At 42.3% G+C, this 17,247-nt stretch overlaps 1 protein-coding gene across 2 annotated transcripts in view; it reads right to left on the bottom strand.

The window, feature by feature from the left end:
* Window positions 1-3,754: 3,754 nt before the first annotated feature.
* The window catches only part of LOC116970516 (uncharacterized protein C7orf57-like), a 106,018-nt gene continuing 92,525 nt past the window's right edge, over window positions 3,755-17,247 (bottom strand). For both annotated transcript variants that reach the window (XM_033017160.1, XM_033017166.1), the window contains 2 exons: window positions 15,070-15,235; window positions 3,755-4,326 (listed from right to left, as the gene is read on the bottom strand). In XM_033017160.1, the coding sequence (XP_032873051.1) occupies window positions 4,305-4,326; window positions 15,070-15,235 (188 nt within the window). In that variant the 3' untranslated portion in view covers window positions 3,755-4,304. The remainder of the gene's footprint in view (window positions 4,327-15,069; window positions 15,236-17,247) is intronic.

Raw genomic sequence — 17,247 nt, forward strand, 5'->3', positions numbered from 1 at the left:
AGGTCCGAATTGTGTAGCCGGAAATGCTGCTGCCATTTCCCCAATTACTCTTGCTACTTGTCGAATAGTTGGTCGCTCGTTGACCATTAATTTGTTGCACGATTGTGCTAATTCAACCATTTTTGCCTTTGGCAAGGTAACAGTCATATGGACTGAGTTAATTGTGAAGCCCAGGTAGTCCATGATAGTGGATGGCTTCAACTTAGATTTATCTGGATGTAGGACGAACCCGAGTTTCGATGAGCTGTTTTGTAGCTGATACTGCTGCCACATCCAATTCCATCGTTTTCCCTACTATGAGAATATCCTCCAGATATGCCATGACAATATGTTTTTGTTTTCTTAGTATTGCCATGGCTGGGTTCAATATTTTGGTGAATAATCTTGGGCTGAAGTTCGCCCATAGAGCAATGCTTTGTACCATCCAGATAAATTTTAGGTATCTGCGATGATCCTTGTATATGGGTACTAGATAGTAAGCATCTTTAAGATAAATGCTTGCCATGAAGTGTCCTTTGGAATTCAGTTGTTTGGCAGTAACATATGTCTCCATTTTGAAATGTATATACTTAACAATTTGTTTAGTGATGTTAAGTCAATGATGATGCGACAGACACCATCTTTTTTGGTTTTAGTGAATATATTCGATACAATTTCCAAAGGTTCATGTTTGGTCTTTTTGATGACCCCCTTTGTGATAAGTCTCACCAGTTCAGCTTGTCCCTCACGTTTCTCTTTGACGGAGGGAGAAATACCCTTTGGGGCCATTGTTGAACTGGCGGCGTTTTTTCTGACATGAATTGTATTTTATATCCTGTAATGTTGTTGAGTATATACTTGTCACTCGTGACCATACCCCATGCTTCTTTAAACAAGTGTAATCTCCCCCCTGTTAATAAAGCACCCTTATTCTCTATATGCCGGTAGGGACCAGACCCACCTACCTCCATGGTTATTGGCGATTCTGTTTCTTCATTTTCCTGAAGATTTTGTTCTGACGTGCTGGCGATGTTGGGGGGAGGCGCATTTTCCAGAGGGTCCGCTGCGGGCCCTGATCTGAAAGATCTTTGGGGATAATGTGCGGACCCCAAGCGTTCACCAGTCCCATATTGCGGACGTCGACTGGTGGATGCCGTGGGGTGCTGCCACTTGGGTATCGGAGGTCTTGGTTTGCTCGTCCCGGGGCCTGCCCTCATTAGGCCGAAGGTTTTTGATGCTTCCTGCATCTCCTTCAGTTGTTATTGAAATATTTCCCAAATGGCAGCGCGTCCGTCTCCGCAGCTGGGGCTTTACACAAGCCAGCAAATTTGGGATTGAGGGCAGGTCTTATGTTTCCCTCCGGAGATTGTTGATCTCAAATTGTGTGGTACACATTAATGCCAGCACATCCTGCTGGCAGGTATCCATCTCCGTGGTCTCCACGGAACGAGCAAAGGCTGTGATGGCTGACGTCAGGAGCCTTAGGATCCGCTGTAGCTTGAGTTCTTGGGTCTGGATGTGTGACCCACATGCCCCCAGATTTGGCTGTTGACACTTTTTACTTTGAGGGCCTCACCGTTTTCTGGTGCTGTGTTGTTTCAGCACCTCAGCGAGCACCTTTTCCAGTAATGGTTGATGCTGGCCGCCATTCTTGGTTCCAGCGGTGCTCCAGCCCGTGGGGTTGCTACAAGCGGTCCATCACACCCAACAGCTCTTCATGTTCCTGCACCCCTGGCATACTCCCGAATTCGTCCGCCTGCCCCTGTTCCAGACCAGCCCAGCCCTGGTCACCAATGCTAGCCTCCAGTAATGAGGGAGCAAAGGGCAGTGCATGAGGCACTGTGGAGGGGGTGCCTGACCTCCCTCCGCGAGAGCGCTCTTTCTGCGCATCTCGCTGGAGCTGCTCCAATTGCTGTTGGATGCAGCTCAGGCGGCTGTCTCTCCTCCATTTAGGTGGAGACATGTCCCCGTCCGACGAATCGGACGCCACCGGCCGGATGCCTGTTCGGATGGCTAGACATCCAGCCCGCAGTTCAGGCACTAGCGGGACTGGGCTCGGCGCGGTGATGGGGATAGCGGGGCGCCCGGTTATTGTTCCTACCGCCTGTTGCTGCCCCCCTTGCAATGGAACGCTCCTCCGCTGGAGTCGAGCGGGGGACAGGTTCTTCTGGAGCTTTTGTGCCTTGTGTAGCGAGAGCGCCTCTCAAGCAGCGCGTCTCGCAGGCATCTGCTCCGTGAGCCGCTCCAGCGGCTCAGGCGGCTCTCTCTCCCCCCGTGCGGGTGGAGAGACGTCCCGTCCGACATCGGGAACACCTGCCGGATGCCTCTCGAGTGGCTATGCGTCCAGCCCGCTGCTTCAGGTACTAGCGGGCTGGCCTCGGCACGGTGTCGGGGAATTACGGAACACCGGGTAACGCTCCTACCGCCGTTGCTGCCCCCCTCCCCAACGGGAAAACGGGGGACAGTTTTGTTCCAGAGCCTTTTTCTCTGCCTGTAAAACACAAGCAGAAAAAGGCTCACCTGTAAAAGAAAACCCGACCTCAGGGTACTCACCTGACGGTCCGGTTCATGCTGTAACGAGAGTGCCTAGCTCCCGTTGCAAGCCGCTGTTGCACTGCTGGCGTAATGCCGCGCCTGCGCACTGAGCGGGTTCTTCACGTAGTCACTCACGTGACTCCGAAGTAAAATTGTCAGTCGGTATTCATTGCAAGCACGAAACAGTGTCCATCAGCTCGTGAAGTTCTTCTTCCATTGGGGTGATAAATGCAGCATCATCAGCGTACAGGAAGTTCCTTATAAGCAGATCTCACCTTTGTCGTGGCTTTCAACCTTGCTAGAAGGAAGAGCTTCCCCTTGCTTCTGATGTGAAGATACACTCCTTCCTTGTCTGTCAGGAAGGCAAAGGACAAAAGGGCAGATAGGAAAATGCTGAACAGTGGGAGCTGGGGCGCAACCTTGCTTCATTCGACCTTATGGTGAAACTGTGCGATGTAGCGCCATCAAATTGCACTATACCATGTATATTCTCACGGAAGGACTGAATCAGGTTCAGAAGATATGGTGGACATTCAATCTTTTACTGTACCTGGTAGAGGCTGCGTCCGCTGAAGGAATCGATTGCTTTCATAAGATCCACAAAATGATGTATAATGCTTATGTAGTATTGAGTTGGAAAAAGGTTATACAGATAAAATAAATCTTTGTAGGATAGTGTCATTTAAATTGAACAGGGGAATGGAGTTAGGGTAATTTGATCCATTTACTATGCAGCCATTTTATCTCAATAATATAGTCAAGAGTGTTTTATTGTCGTATGTCCCAGATGGAACAATGAAATTCTTACTTGCTGCAGCACAACAGAATATGCAAACATAGTGTGATATGACAAACGAGAGAAAGAAGAGAAGAGCAATAGGAAAGGAAAATCCCATGGAAGTGATTTCATCCAGTGTTGATAGCTTGCTTTACATGGTATGCTATTAAATTGAATTGAATATGTTTATTGTCATTGCACAAAACTGAGCAACAAAATTCCATTTGCTTCTCCTCCGTTAAAAGAAATACAACACGACAACCAATACACATATGTACAGTTAATAGTAAAATAATAAATATTGTGTATTGCGGGGCATTGGTTAATAATTTGTTATTAAAATAGAGGAAACATTTTTTTTAAATCTCCATATCTCCTTTAAATCTAAATGTTATCCTGCTAATTGTTACAATGTAAAATCCGATCCTCTGGTTTTCAAAAGTGAAAAGAGTTAAGCAAAAAAACAGCAAATGCATTTTTTAATGACACAACAATAAAAATCAATGAATCACTTCATGAACATCTATTTTTTAATTGCCTTTAAATATAAAATGAATGCTACCTACAAATTTTCACTGATTTGGGAGGTGAGGAATTTCTGTTCTTTAATAAATTTTCATTGACATGTAGTAGGACATTAAATATTTCTATTCAGTTAGTGTGAAAAACATTCCATTCTCATGAAAGTGGCTCCTCTGTATCATGTAAATAGCTGTTAAAACTTAGTACTCGAATCGATCTTTAATCCTTTGTCGAAAAGTGGCTAATTATACATAGTTAAATTAACAATAAGATGTTGTCTCCTTTAAGTGTAAAGTCATTGAAACAAAGTTGGTGTAATTGAAAGGGATACATATAATTATACAAAAATATAACATTTCAATGCCCAGCTGATAAATAGCCACTATGATCTTGCAGCTGTCCCTTTTTCATTAAGAGCATTTATTTAGTCCTGTGATGGTATACTTCTTCATGATGTGAACATTTTCACATCTGATCTGCTGTCCTCAGCTCAAGCTGGCATGTCTTTGAATCTAGAAATGTAAATGAAAGAAAAAGGATTTATGATATTACTCTATGTAGCATAAACCATAGTAACATCAATAATTAAAAAAGTGACATCATTGTCACAGACAAAAGATCAGCATGGTGGAAAAGCAGTAGAGTTGCTGCCTTGCAGCGCCAGAGATCCAGGTTTGATCCTGACTACAGGTGCTGTCTGTACAGAGTTTGTACATTCTCCCCGTGACCTGCATGGGTTTTCTCCGGGAGCTCCAGTGTCCTCTCACACACCAAAGACGTACAGGGCTGTAGGTTAATTAGCTTGGTATAATTGTAAATAGTCCCTAGTGTGTAGGATAGTGTTAGTGTGCGGAGAATCGCTGATCGGCACGGACTTGGTGGGCCTGTTTCCGTGCTGTATCTCTAAACTAAAACTCTGCACGTTAGGCAACACCTGGAGGGGGAAATAGACAGCAACGTTTTGGGTTGGGATGCTTCTTTTGACTGGGATTGTTAATTTCCCCCTCCAGGTACTGCCTGACCCACTGAGTTCCTCCAACAATTTGTGTTTTGTGCAAAATTCCAGCATCTGCAGTTCTTTGTGTCATCATTCTCTCATTTTTTTTTGTTTATATTTGGAAAGCCCAATTTGTTATTTATTCTTGGACTATTATTCTTGAAATAACATTAACACATTTCACCAGTAAGCTAGGTTTGTTTCCACTGGTGGGAATGTTTGGCTCTGATAATTACCACTGTTCCGCAACAGTAAAACATGTTTTATTGAATACCAGTTGTTGACTAAACGTAGAGTATATCAATATTTTTCTAAATGGATACTACTTACAACATTAAAGAAAAACTGGAAATCAATGAAATTCAGCAGTTGCTTTCACATAATCAAAAACCATGTTCAGTCAATTTATGTATTTAAATTGAATTTTAAAATGATAGATTTAAAAAAACATGATGGTTTCTTTTGTTGGTTTTGTTACCCACAGCACCTAAAGAATGAATGCTCAGCTGCAAATGACAGGGAAAGAGGACAGAATCTGCTGTGCTAGGTCTTTATATGTTTCATGTGGAATGTGCAAATAACAGGCAGTCGCAGTAACGAGACAGAAGAAGCAGATCATATGGCGAATGTTTATGAGAGTGAGAGAGAATGGGCATATGCATTGTACCTTCTGCATGCTAAAACACTCAAGATTATGGGAACATGGTCTACCTCATTCATTTCTGTACCTTCCTGACATATTGATTCATTATCATTCAAAGTCCACTGCGGGACCATCATCAACATCATCACAGGGACTAGCAATTCAGGGGAACAAAAATAATCATTTTTTCTTTTTAAGGCATTTATGAATGAGGAGCAAATGTGTTGTTTTTTTAGCCTCACCCTCATCTCAGGAAAAAATAGAATCCAGCCTTATAATCATAATCTAATTCTGCAACTTCCAAACTTAAACCTGTATTGTGGCTCATCACTGAATTCTCAAGAAAAGCATCGAATGCCCAAGTGATCCTGCATAATGGTGCTGGTTACAAAAGGATGCACCTATTGGCAATTGCTCCTACCCATGATATTTATTTTTACTCGATAGTCTAATTTTTGCTAAGTACATTATAAAGAATTGTCAAGAAAATTACATTATGGGAGGTTGGATTGAAAAGAGATCCTAATCTGTCATATTCAATCTTTCTGATTTTACGAGAAGAGGTTAACTTTCCAGTTTACATTCCAGTTTCCAGTAACAACAAAAACTTGCTGGTTTTGAAGCCTCCTGTAATGTTACATATATTTTTAAAACATGCATGCTAACTTTGAGATAGTGAGTGACATGCCTTCCATTTCCCTCTGAGTGCTCTGACAATTCAATCCCTATTCTTATTTCTGCAATTCAGCCTCTCCTCACCACAGTTGCAAAGTGCAGTCATTTTTCTTATGTCAGCAAGATAAAACACTCTAGACATTCTGTCTGCCACTGTCAACCTTCCGCAAGATCTGGGGCATAGGGTCCTTCTGCTCGCTGCTGGACAAGGGGGGGGCAGGGTGTGGTGGAGACGCCCCTCAAAAATAAGGGAAGGGATTCCACGCCAGTGGGCCACATCCAACGGTGGGGATAAATGTGTGTAAACACTATTGAATGTATATATAGCCTAGAATGTTGGATGGAGTATTGTAAGGATTATGTATTGGATATATTTATTTCTCTAATAAAGTATATTTTGAAATTTAAATTTAAAAAAAAAAAAATCTGCGTGAATAGAGAACATCGAGGAGATAAAGATGGCGTATGCATGTTGGAGAACTGTGAAGCCCCTCTTTGACTCCCAGGCACACTGGTGGGAAGCAACCAAGGAGAACATCAAGAGGTTCTTCATATTTAAAGGGGTTCAGAGAGCAAGACAGAGTCAGAGGGAATTGTGCCAACTCCAGACAGATTTGCAGCAACCGCTCCTTCTGCAGTCGAGGGGGGTGGATGTGAAGGAGGAACTTAAAGAGTTGAAGGGCCGGCAAACTCTGCTCTTTACCTCTGAATCCTCCAAGATCATCTTCCGATTCAGGGTCCGCCACGTGGAGCAGGATAAGAGGTGCTCACGCATCTTCTTCCATAATGTTCACAGGGGGAGCTCTGTGATGAACAGCCTTAGGGAGGAGGACAGCTCGGTAACATCCTTGCAGACGGAGGCTGAGGATCTGCAGATCCTTTTATACAGGTTGGTACACAGGTAAGGCCACAGATAGCACGGCCTCCCTGATCTTCCTGTCCTCTATCACGGAGGTCTTGGAGGACAGCAAGCGGGAGAGTCTGGACCAACCACTGCCCCTAGAGGAGCTGTCTGGCTCTATCCGTCCCTTTGACTCGAGTAAAACTCCTGGAAGCGATGGCTTACGGGCCGAATTGTATTCGGCTCTGTGGGACTTGACCTGCTGGAAGTGTACAACGACATGCTTCTAGCCGGCAGCATGTCAGACTCCATGAGGAAGGGCAGCATCACCCTAATCTACAAGCAGAAGGGGGAGATGAAGGATATAAAGAATTGGAGACCCATAGCATTGTTGAATGTTGATTACAAGATCCTGTCTAAGGCCATCGCCAACCGGGTCAAGTCTGCTCTGGGACAGGTGATCCACCCAGACCAAACCTGTGCTGTACCTGGCAGGAAAATCTCAGACAGCCTAGCGCTGCTGAGAGATGTCATTGCCTACGTGCAGGACAGACGGGTGGATGCCTGCCTAGTCAGCTTGGACCAGGAGAAGACCTTCGACAGGATATCACACACGTACATGAGGGACGTGCTCTCTAAAATGGGCTTTGGGGAGGGAATCAGGAATCAGATCCAACTGCTGTAGTGCAGTCCAAATCAATGGGTGGGAATCAGATCGCTTCCCCGTCAGGCTTGGAGTCAGGCAGGCTGCCCTCTTGTCCGTCTGTTGTATTGAACCTTTTGCCGAGTCCGAAAAGAACGACGTGAGCATAATAGGAGTGACATTGCCAGGCAGTGTGGACACTCAAGTCAAAACCTCCCTGTACATGGACGATGTCGCCGTCTTCTGCTTGGATCCAGGGTTGGTCTGCAGTTGATTAGCGTTTGCAACCAGTTTAGGATGGCCATGGGAGCCAGGGTGAACCGCAGGAAGAGCGAGGCCATGTTCTTTGGCAACTGGCCCGACCAATCTTCCGTCCCCTTCAGCATCAAGCCTGACCTTGAAGGTTCTGAGAATCTGATTCGGGCGGACTTAGGTGTGTGACAAGAAATGGTTGGAGCGGATACATAGAAATATAGACAATAGGTGACGGAGGAGGCCATTCGGCCCTTCCAGTCAGCACCACCATTTTTTGTGAACATGGCTGATCACCCACAATCAGTAACCCGTGCCTGCCTTCTCCCCATACCCCTTGATTCTGATAGCCCCTAGAGCTCTATCTAACTCTCTTTTAAATTCATCCAGTGAATTGGCCTCCACTGCCTTCTGTGGCAGAGAATTCCACAAATTCACAAATCTCTGGGTGAAAGAGTTTTTTCTCATCTCAGTTTTAAATGGCCTCCCCTTTATTCTTAGACTGTAGCCCCTGGATCTGGACTCCCCGAACATTGGGAACATTTTTCCTGCATCTAGCGTGTCCAGTCCTTTTTTAATTTTATATGTTTCTATAAGAACCCTCTCATCCTTCTAAATTCCAGTGAATATTGGCCCAGTCTTTCCAATCTTTCCTCATATGACATCCCGGGGATTAACATCGTGAGCCTACGCTGCACTCCCTCAATAGCAAGGATGTCCTTCCTCAAATTAGGAGACCAAAACTGCACACAATAATCCAGATGTGGTCTCACCAGGGCACTGTACAACTGCAGAAGGGCATCTTTACTCTTATATTCAAATCCTCTCGTTATGAAGGCCAACATGCCATTAGTTTTCTTCACTGCCTGCTGTACCTGTATTTCAAGCCAAGGTGGGGAAGAAACTGGAGCTGTGGAAGCAGCGCTCCCTCTCTATAATGGGAAAGAATGTGGTCATCAGGTGTGAGGTACTCTCCTGACGGTGACGGGAGCTCTCCCAGTCAGATCCTTCCTGCACCGTCACAACGTTTTGTAAGGATCATGTATTGTATATATTTGTTTCTCGAATAAAGTATATTTTGAAATTTTAAAAATCAAAAAAATCGGGGTGAATAGAAAAGAAAAATTGCTCAGCAACACAGCTCTCTGCATTATTACCCCTCTTTGTCTGGCATCCCCATTTTATAATAATCATATCTGAGAAATATAAAATGCATAATTCTATGGGTAAAATTATATGATTTAAATGAGGGGGCTGGGGGAGGTGTATTATGGAAGTCTGTAACCTTTCAACATGGTTATATCAGATCCAGACATGACATTTTGTTAGAAGGGCCCAAATATGTTTACTGAGAAATCTTTTCTGGAGATTTGACTTGAACAGGTTGAATTATTCCATGTGTCATCATTAAACTGGCTCCACAATCTGTCACAGCTATTGCATACCCACTTAGTCATTATCATATAAAAGTTAGAAACCTGTCAGTGATGATGAACTCCATCCGATGTTACCTCATTCCCAATGAATGGAATCTTAAATGAGCATGTCAGGAAGAAGGTATGTACAAAGATGTGCTTCACCAAAGAAGTAATCTAACGTCTACCGCTATCCACTGTTTCAGAATCTGCTGCAATGATCCCGTGCATGCTCCTCTTCTTAATACTTATTTATCATAGAGAAAATAGATCAGCCATGATTGAATGGTGGAGTAGACTTGATGGGCCAAATGGCCTAATTCTGCTACTAGAACTTATGAACTAGCTGTGAAGGTGATAAGTACCTTCAACATTCATGGCTCTGGATGACATAGAAACATAGAAAATAGGTGCAGGAGTAGAACATTCGGCACTTTGAGCCTGCACTGCCATTCAATATGATCATGGCTGATCATCCAACTCAGTATCCTGTACCTGCCTTCTCTATACCCCCTGATCCCTTTAGCCACAAGGGCCACATCTAACTTCCTCTTAAATACATCTAATGAACTGGCCTCAACTAACTTCTGTGGCAGAGAGTTCCAGAGATTCGCCACTCTCTGTGTGAAAAACATATAACAGCCCCAAAGGATCTCCATAATTTTAGCTACACTGCAATGAAATTATCAAGTGACTGATAAACCTTACTGAAGATCTGTAAAATTCATACTCTGATAATAGACAATAGATAATAGGTGCAGGAGTAGGCCATTCGGCCCTTCTCGAGCCAATGTGATCATGGCTGGTCATCCACAATCAGTACCCCGTTCCTGCCTTCTCTCCATATCCCTTGACTCGTTAGAGCAAAACAGTAATGAGAATAGCCATCAGTTACAAGACATCGAAGTTACAAGACATCCTTCGATTGTCCTTCCTAAACCATTCTGAGAATTCCGTCAATATTATTACCTTCAGATTGCAATCTTGCCTCTTCACTTTAAATTCTAAGAGTCTCCAAGATCCAAGGTGCAATCTTTCCTGCCAATTTGCTTTATAACTCCCATTAAATTACCTTACCAGCAACAACTTCCATTCCTTTGAACAGATTATTTGTAATGCACAAATAATTATCTGCATGGGCTTTTCAGTACCAAGTAATATTAGCACTAGAAAAATGCCAGGACATGACCATCTCCATTCGGAGATATTCTAACCTGTGACGTTTGATGTTATTATTTCAGAGTCCCCATCATCAACATCCCAGGACAGCAACTCATCTGGACCAGCTACATAATGCAGTGACTATATGTAGCAATGTTACAAAATTTTGAGATTTTAAAAATCAAGTCTGTAATTTATCCCATCAGATAAAGCATAAAAATAAGTTTAATTTGACACCTAATTCACTTTCATATCTCAAGTATTTAAAAAGTTATGGCCATTTTCATACTGGGAAATGAGCATCTTGTTCCCTATTGATTTTCTATGGACATAACAAAAAAGCTGTGATCGTGAACAGTCAAAAGCCCATAACTTTCTTAAAAATTAAGAGAACTGAATGAAATTTTCAGTTATCATAGATTGAAGCATTCTGAAACAAATATAAAATAATCTTACTTGGATGACCTGAAATTAAAGCATATAATTAGTTAGTTACCTAATTGTAGCTAATTTCAGACTTCAATTACTAGATCTAAACATCTATCCATTTCTTAATAAATGATTAACATTTTTAAATAGCCTAAATGTCCAAATAATATTCACAAATAATTCACAATAAAACATGATTTTAAAATCTCATTTACATTAATTTATAGGCCAAATGGAAGGAATTTAGTGTTTAATTGCTGTAAATAAATGCCCATTTAAATCAGCTTTCCAGTGGGTCCCTGTGGAACGCGCTGGTTTAGAACGTTCACATTGCGGTAGATTTGTGCCCCAAATGCCCAGAAAAATACTGCGCGATATAATGGGCCCAAATTGAGCTACTCGCAATATTAAACTTAGTATAAAGGGATCTTTAGAAGCCCTTTTTAATGTAAAAATATACAACCTAACTTCTGCTATTTGCTTTATGAGACCCTGCGGTTGCTGACGGTCGCGGGTTTAGAGATTGATTTTTAAACTACTATAACTATTATTCAAGGCCTTTAAACCTAATAATAGCTTTTGCGACGGGGTCTTCCAGCGATTTTTCGTTAATAATTAACTAGGCTGAACATTTTCGATTGGAACAGCTTAGAGAAAATCGCGTTTTAAACCCGCCCCCTCTAAACGGCGCCAAAATCGCGCACACCCTCAGCAGCAGATCTTCAACGACGCTTCAGGTAGGCTTTGCAACATACCTACTATATGAATAGGTCAGAGACTGGGTATCCTGTAGCAGGTGACTTACATCCAGTCACCCCAATATTATTCTACCATCTGCAGGGGATATCAGGATAATGACCCCTAACAACTCGAAAGAAATTCAACGCCACCTGGGATATTGGCTAGTGAATGGCAGATAACGTTATCAACATTCCATCACAATTCTCAACATTTATACCTCCCACCACTGTCATGTCGTGAATGTGGTGCGTGCAATTTAAAAATCCATACGCATTACTCGGGTAGGTTCTTCTGACAGCACCAACTTCAAACACAGGAAGGATTCGAGCAGCCTCAAGTGGCAGTCCCATCAGCCATCTTCGCCATCCCTATAGAGCTCTTCATTTGAGGTCTGCATCGAGGCAGTGAGTTGGCACCTGTGTTATTGTTCCACTGTGTTCTAGCAACAGACAACTTATGCTTGACAGCCCCCAAAATGTAGACTTTGTGTACACTCCCCTCTAAATTAAGCACAATGTCAGTACTCAGTCCTGGACTGGGAGTGTACATTTGAGTTTTGCTATCTTCATCATCATTGTATATGGTAGTTCTTGGTTATCAACAATGACGAAGGCACAAGGATAAGTCTGTGATGTGTGTGTGTGTGTGTGTGGGTGGGGGGGAGGATTAATAGATGCACACTTGCACCATCCGCAGCCTTGACATGAAATTAATGGCATTTGAGGGAAAGATGCAATGTGTAATGATGATTCTGTTTGAGGATTCTATCATCTTTGATTATTTTGTCCCTATAATATCTAACATTATATTTTCTCCAAACCATTTTGGAGACAATAGCATTCCTACCTCCAGGCTACTAATTCCTGCTATCAGCTGAGGTGCATCCCATAGACCCACCACAGGAAAGCATCGCGTCAGTATCGTGCAATCTGTTTGGGGAATTTGGTTGCATATTGTAAGAATAGTTTAAAAGGTGCAACAATATTGTAGCAGGAAATGGGAGCTTTGATTTGGAAATTGTTAATATTTAATAAAGAAGCGAGGAAGAGACCAGATCTATCAGTTTAACAGGATAAGTTTATCATACAACCTGTTTGGGTGATGTGGCAATTACCATTGAACCAGCAGACAGTGTGTATACAGTGCAATAGATTTGTAGCACTATTAAATGTGAAGGTGAAATTGAGTATTGGAATGTTCGATATGTTGGAATGTCCTGATCTAGTTCAACCATGATGGCCAAATAAATTGCACAGTATTTGGAGAAAACAATTGTTGTGAGGAAATAGATCAATTAAAACCGCATAGCCAGTACTATAATAGATCAGAAGGAAAATGTGGACTTGTTAAGTAATATTGAATGATAGGAATGACAGAGTTGGGATGAAGTGAATGTTATCTGATTGGCTATTTGTGACCTCTGGGGTTCCCCTATGGATCTTTGCTTGGGTATTAATTTTGACAATATATGAATCAATACTTTTGGCTGAAAGAATATTGAATTATCTGTCCAAATTTCCAAGTGAAGTGATACAAAATTTGCTGAAAAGATTAACATAAAATAAACAAGGCAAATATGATTTTATAAAGGGAAAAATCTATCATCTAATAAGGGTAAATCAGTAAATTTAGTATATCTTCACTTTAAAAAAAAAACACAGCTGACAAGGACCCAAGCAAAAGGTTGTTATATTAAAAATGGGTTTGGGAGGAGGGAAAGGGGAATATAGTAATTATGGATCAAGGATCGCTTATGGATGGCAAATAAAAAGGAAGAATAAATGATCTGTTTTCAGCTTTACATAGTGATATGACTATAGTACCTCAGGAATCAGCAGTGGGCCCTCATGAATTATGTTGAGGAATTATTATAAAAGTACTTTGAAAATGGGATCATTTAAAAATATGAAGGCTGTAAAATCTGAATTATAAATCTCTTAAGATCTTCATTTGTATTGGCATTTATTTCTGCATTGTAGCTCAGCAGATGCTGTGAAGATAATTAACAGAAGGAATGTAAGGTGTAGGAGTGTTAATGAAATGAGTATTCCATTAATGTTTAGCAAACTGGCTTAGATGTTATTTACAGTCTCGTCTGATAGGAGTTGTCTAAATTGCTTCTTTCCTTTATTTCCCCTCTCCCCTGCTCTCTAGCTGTCTATATGCTGCAAGCAATGTGCATTATGTCATTGTTATGCACCATCAATCTTGTCAGCTTCTCCACTGAGTTCTGTAGGGCTTCTCCAGAGTGGTCCAGATAGCAGAGGTATCATCTTAATATGCCAAGTCAAAACAAAGACCTCATAACATGCCATAAAATCTGTACATATTAATAAAGAGGATAATTCTAGGAAGTCCAAGGTTGCAGTAGTCATAGAGGGAGGGGGGGGGGGGGGGGGGGGGGGGGGGGGGGGGGAGGGATAACTTTATGGCTGCAATTTTGGTCCCTCTCTTGCTCAGAGCAAATGTCAGAACTATGTGCATTGAAGTCTCTGTGGTTTCTGAGCTGTTGTCAGGAATGTGAAGTTGGAGAATGACATTGAATAACTTTATTGGCAGCTGGTCTGTAAATGGGATTGAATTCCTTTACCACGGCGTTGAGAGTTGGCCTATTTGGTCCGCGATGGGAAGTATGTGGGAGAGAGGGAGGGGCGGTGAGGAGGGAGCGCCGCGCTGTGGGAGGGAGGGGTGGTGAGGAGGGAGCATGGTTTATGAAGTTAGAACAGTTGGGGAGGTGGAGAGGGCGGCGACCCTCTTCCCTTGCGGGGGCATTGTAACGTCATTCTAAGCTGCTTGAAGAATCTGTGAGTTGTTTGAAAGGCCGTTTTTGGCTTTTTTTTTAACTTTCATGACGAATAAATGTTGAAATATAGCATGAAATGTGAAGGGAACCTGTTTATTGCGTCGACCGGGTTAATGTGAGTAATAATAATCTGTAAAAATGTCAACTCTAGTGCATAGCGTTTTGACGAAGGTAGAAAAACATACACACACACGCATACATACATACAAGATGAGACTTTTATAGGTATATAGATTGTCACGCGTACCAAGGTACAGTGAAAGGCTTTTGGCTGCGTGCTATACAGTCAAAGAAAAGACTAGCAAATTAACGACAGACCTTCCTAAAATGCTATACCAGCAGGGATATGCTGTGTGCCATCAACACTTCGACAGATATGATTTCTGGCATGACTCATCCCATAAAGGTATAACTGAGTTTAGGATGCCATTGGGGAACTAAAACAACATCTCTGAAATCCCTGCTAAATATAAAGATTCATTCTTATTCCTTAAAAATAGTAATTCTATCTGTCATTAACAGAGACTTCACAAAAGTCTGCCCTCATATCTTGATATTAACAAAGGCAAGTTTTTGAACTTGTTGCTCAGAATAACAAGGGTTGCTATTCTAAAAGATCAGTGAGGATTGTTTAGATTGTGCAAGGCTGACTTACTTGTTCAGAATAAGTGACGTTTTCGCCATGGGATCATTTCCAGGGTCTCTGAAGGATACCTTTTGGCCCATTTTAGTGGAAAAAGATTTTCTTCCCCTTGGTTTTGCATTTCGAGGAAGCTCTTTTTTTCCAAACTCCTCCTGGAACTGGTTGTGAGGAATAAGGTCTGCAGATAAAATTTGCATTTGTTTTGTAATATTGTATAGTTACTCCGAAAAGGATACACGTGTGACCCATGTGCATAAGAAAATTTGCAATGCGAGTCCTTTGAAAATCATGTTAATTAGTACAATAGCAGGTTGTATTGGGAGACCTTGACCAAGATACCAAAGGGATCTTTCTTCTTTTCCTTTAACTTTGCTATAGTATAATTAGTACCCAAGAGAAAGATTGATAAGGTCTTTATTTAATATCTCCTTTCACATATTGTGTACTTCTGTGTCAGGCAAGAGTCCTGGTCTACTGCTTGAACTTGTACTTTACAGTTGACTCAAGGGTAATGGCACCAGGAAGCTACGTGCATGGTAGTGTAGACAATTAACATCGCACTCACTTAACCACCCTATAGTTCCTACTTTTGTGCAGTACAATGTAAAGCATGTCATAAAGCATGAAAAGCATGTCCACCTCCAGTTTAAATTCCATTTGGAATATTTTGGAGGACCAAGAAACCAAGAAGAACCAAAAGTGAACAGAGTTTAGTGCAGTTCTTTTCAAATTTTCTGACAAATGTCAAGTAAAGCAGTAACCTATATGGCCAGGTTACCTGAGAGCTGGCACCTACACTGGTGACGTGCCTCTACCCATCAGGCTTAACTCCTATATAGTTGAATAAGTCTGTTGTCATACTCTATGACACAGCAAGATGTTGTGCTATGCATACACTGTTGGGCAAACTGCAAGGTTTCCTAGCTGACTGAGAATAAGTCCCATTTTACTTGCTGACATACTAGACAAGCATGGAAGTATCTGATCAGACACACTGACTTGCCAGTGAATGTTTATAAATATCTCAAACAGTGTTAGTTTTGACTTTGAAGATAGAGAAATACTCAGCAGGGTCATGGAGCATCTGTGGAGAGTATACAATTAACATTTCAGTCAATTACATTTTATAGATGTTATCTACTTTTATCATACTTGAGTTGACATGCTTAACACGTGGGTACCTTGTCAATGCAGGAAGTGGTCATTATCAGCATCAGGTTAAATAAGGAAGTTCAGTAATTGAAGCATTACATCAAATCCAGTAAAAATGTTGACCAGCTACTTCTCCACAATGGATAAGCATTGACCTTTGAGGCCATCTTTGCTGGAGCAGCAATACAATAGGGGTTTATATAAATCCCAGGCAACTGGAATAATTGGCAACTTCTGTACGACTCATGATCTTTCTTCACAAGTTCACAAGTTATAGGAGTAGAATTAGGCCAATCGACTCATCGAGTCTACTCCACCATTCAATCATGGCTGATCTCTGCCTCCTACTCCCAATTTTCCTGCCTTCTCCCTATAACCCTTCACACCCATCTTAATCAATGATCTGTCTCTGCCTTAAAAATAGCCACTGACGGCCTCAACAGCCCTCTGTGGCAATGAGTTCCACAGATTAACTACCCTCTGACTAGGGAAGTTCCTTCTCACCTCCTTTCTCAAAGAGCACCCTTTAATTCTGAGGCTGTGACCTCTGGTCCTAGACTCTCCCACCAGTGGAAACATCCACTCTATCTATGCCTTCCATTATTCTGTAAGTTTCAATGAGGTTCCCCTCAACCTTCTAAACTCCAGCGAGTAGAGGCCCAGTGCTTTCAAGTGCTCATCATATGCTAACCCACTTATTCCTGGAATAATTCTTGTAAACCTCCTCTAGACCATCTCCAGAGCCAGTACATCCTTCCTCAGATTCGACCGCCCCAGGCCGCGGAGTTTGAACCAACCCGTTTGCGGAGCTCGGATTCAGCCGCGGGACTTACTTACCATCACCCGGCGGGGTCCCAACATCGGAAGCCTGGATCACCTCAGCGCAGAGGGAGAACAAGGAGGGAAGCGACGAGGACTTTAAGACTTTTGCGTTCCATCACAGTGAGGAGGTGCCTGGTAAACTCACTGTGGTGGATGTTAAATCTGTGTTTATTGTGTGTTTTGTTATTTTATTCTATGTTATGACTGCAAGGCACG

This window comes from Amblyraja radiata, chromosome 2 (genome assembly GCF_010909765.2).
Source record: "Amblyraja radiata isolate CabotCenter1 chromosome 2, sAmbRad1.1.pri, whole genome shotgun sequence".
Taxonomy (NCBI): Eukaryota; Metazoa; Chordata; class Chondrichthyes; order Rajiformes; family Rajidae; genus Amblyraja; species Amblyraja radiata.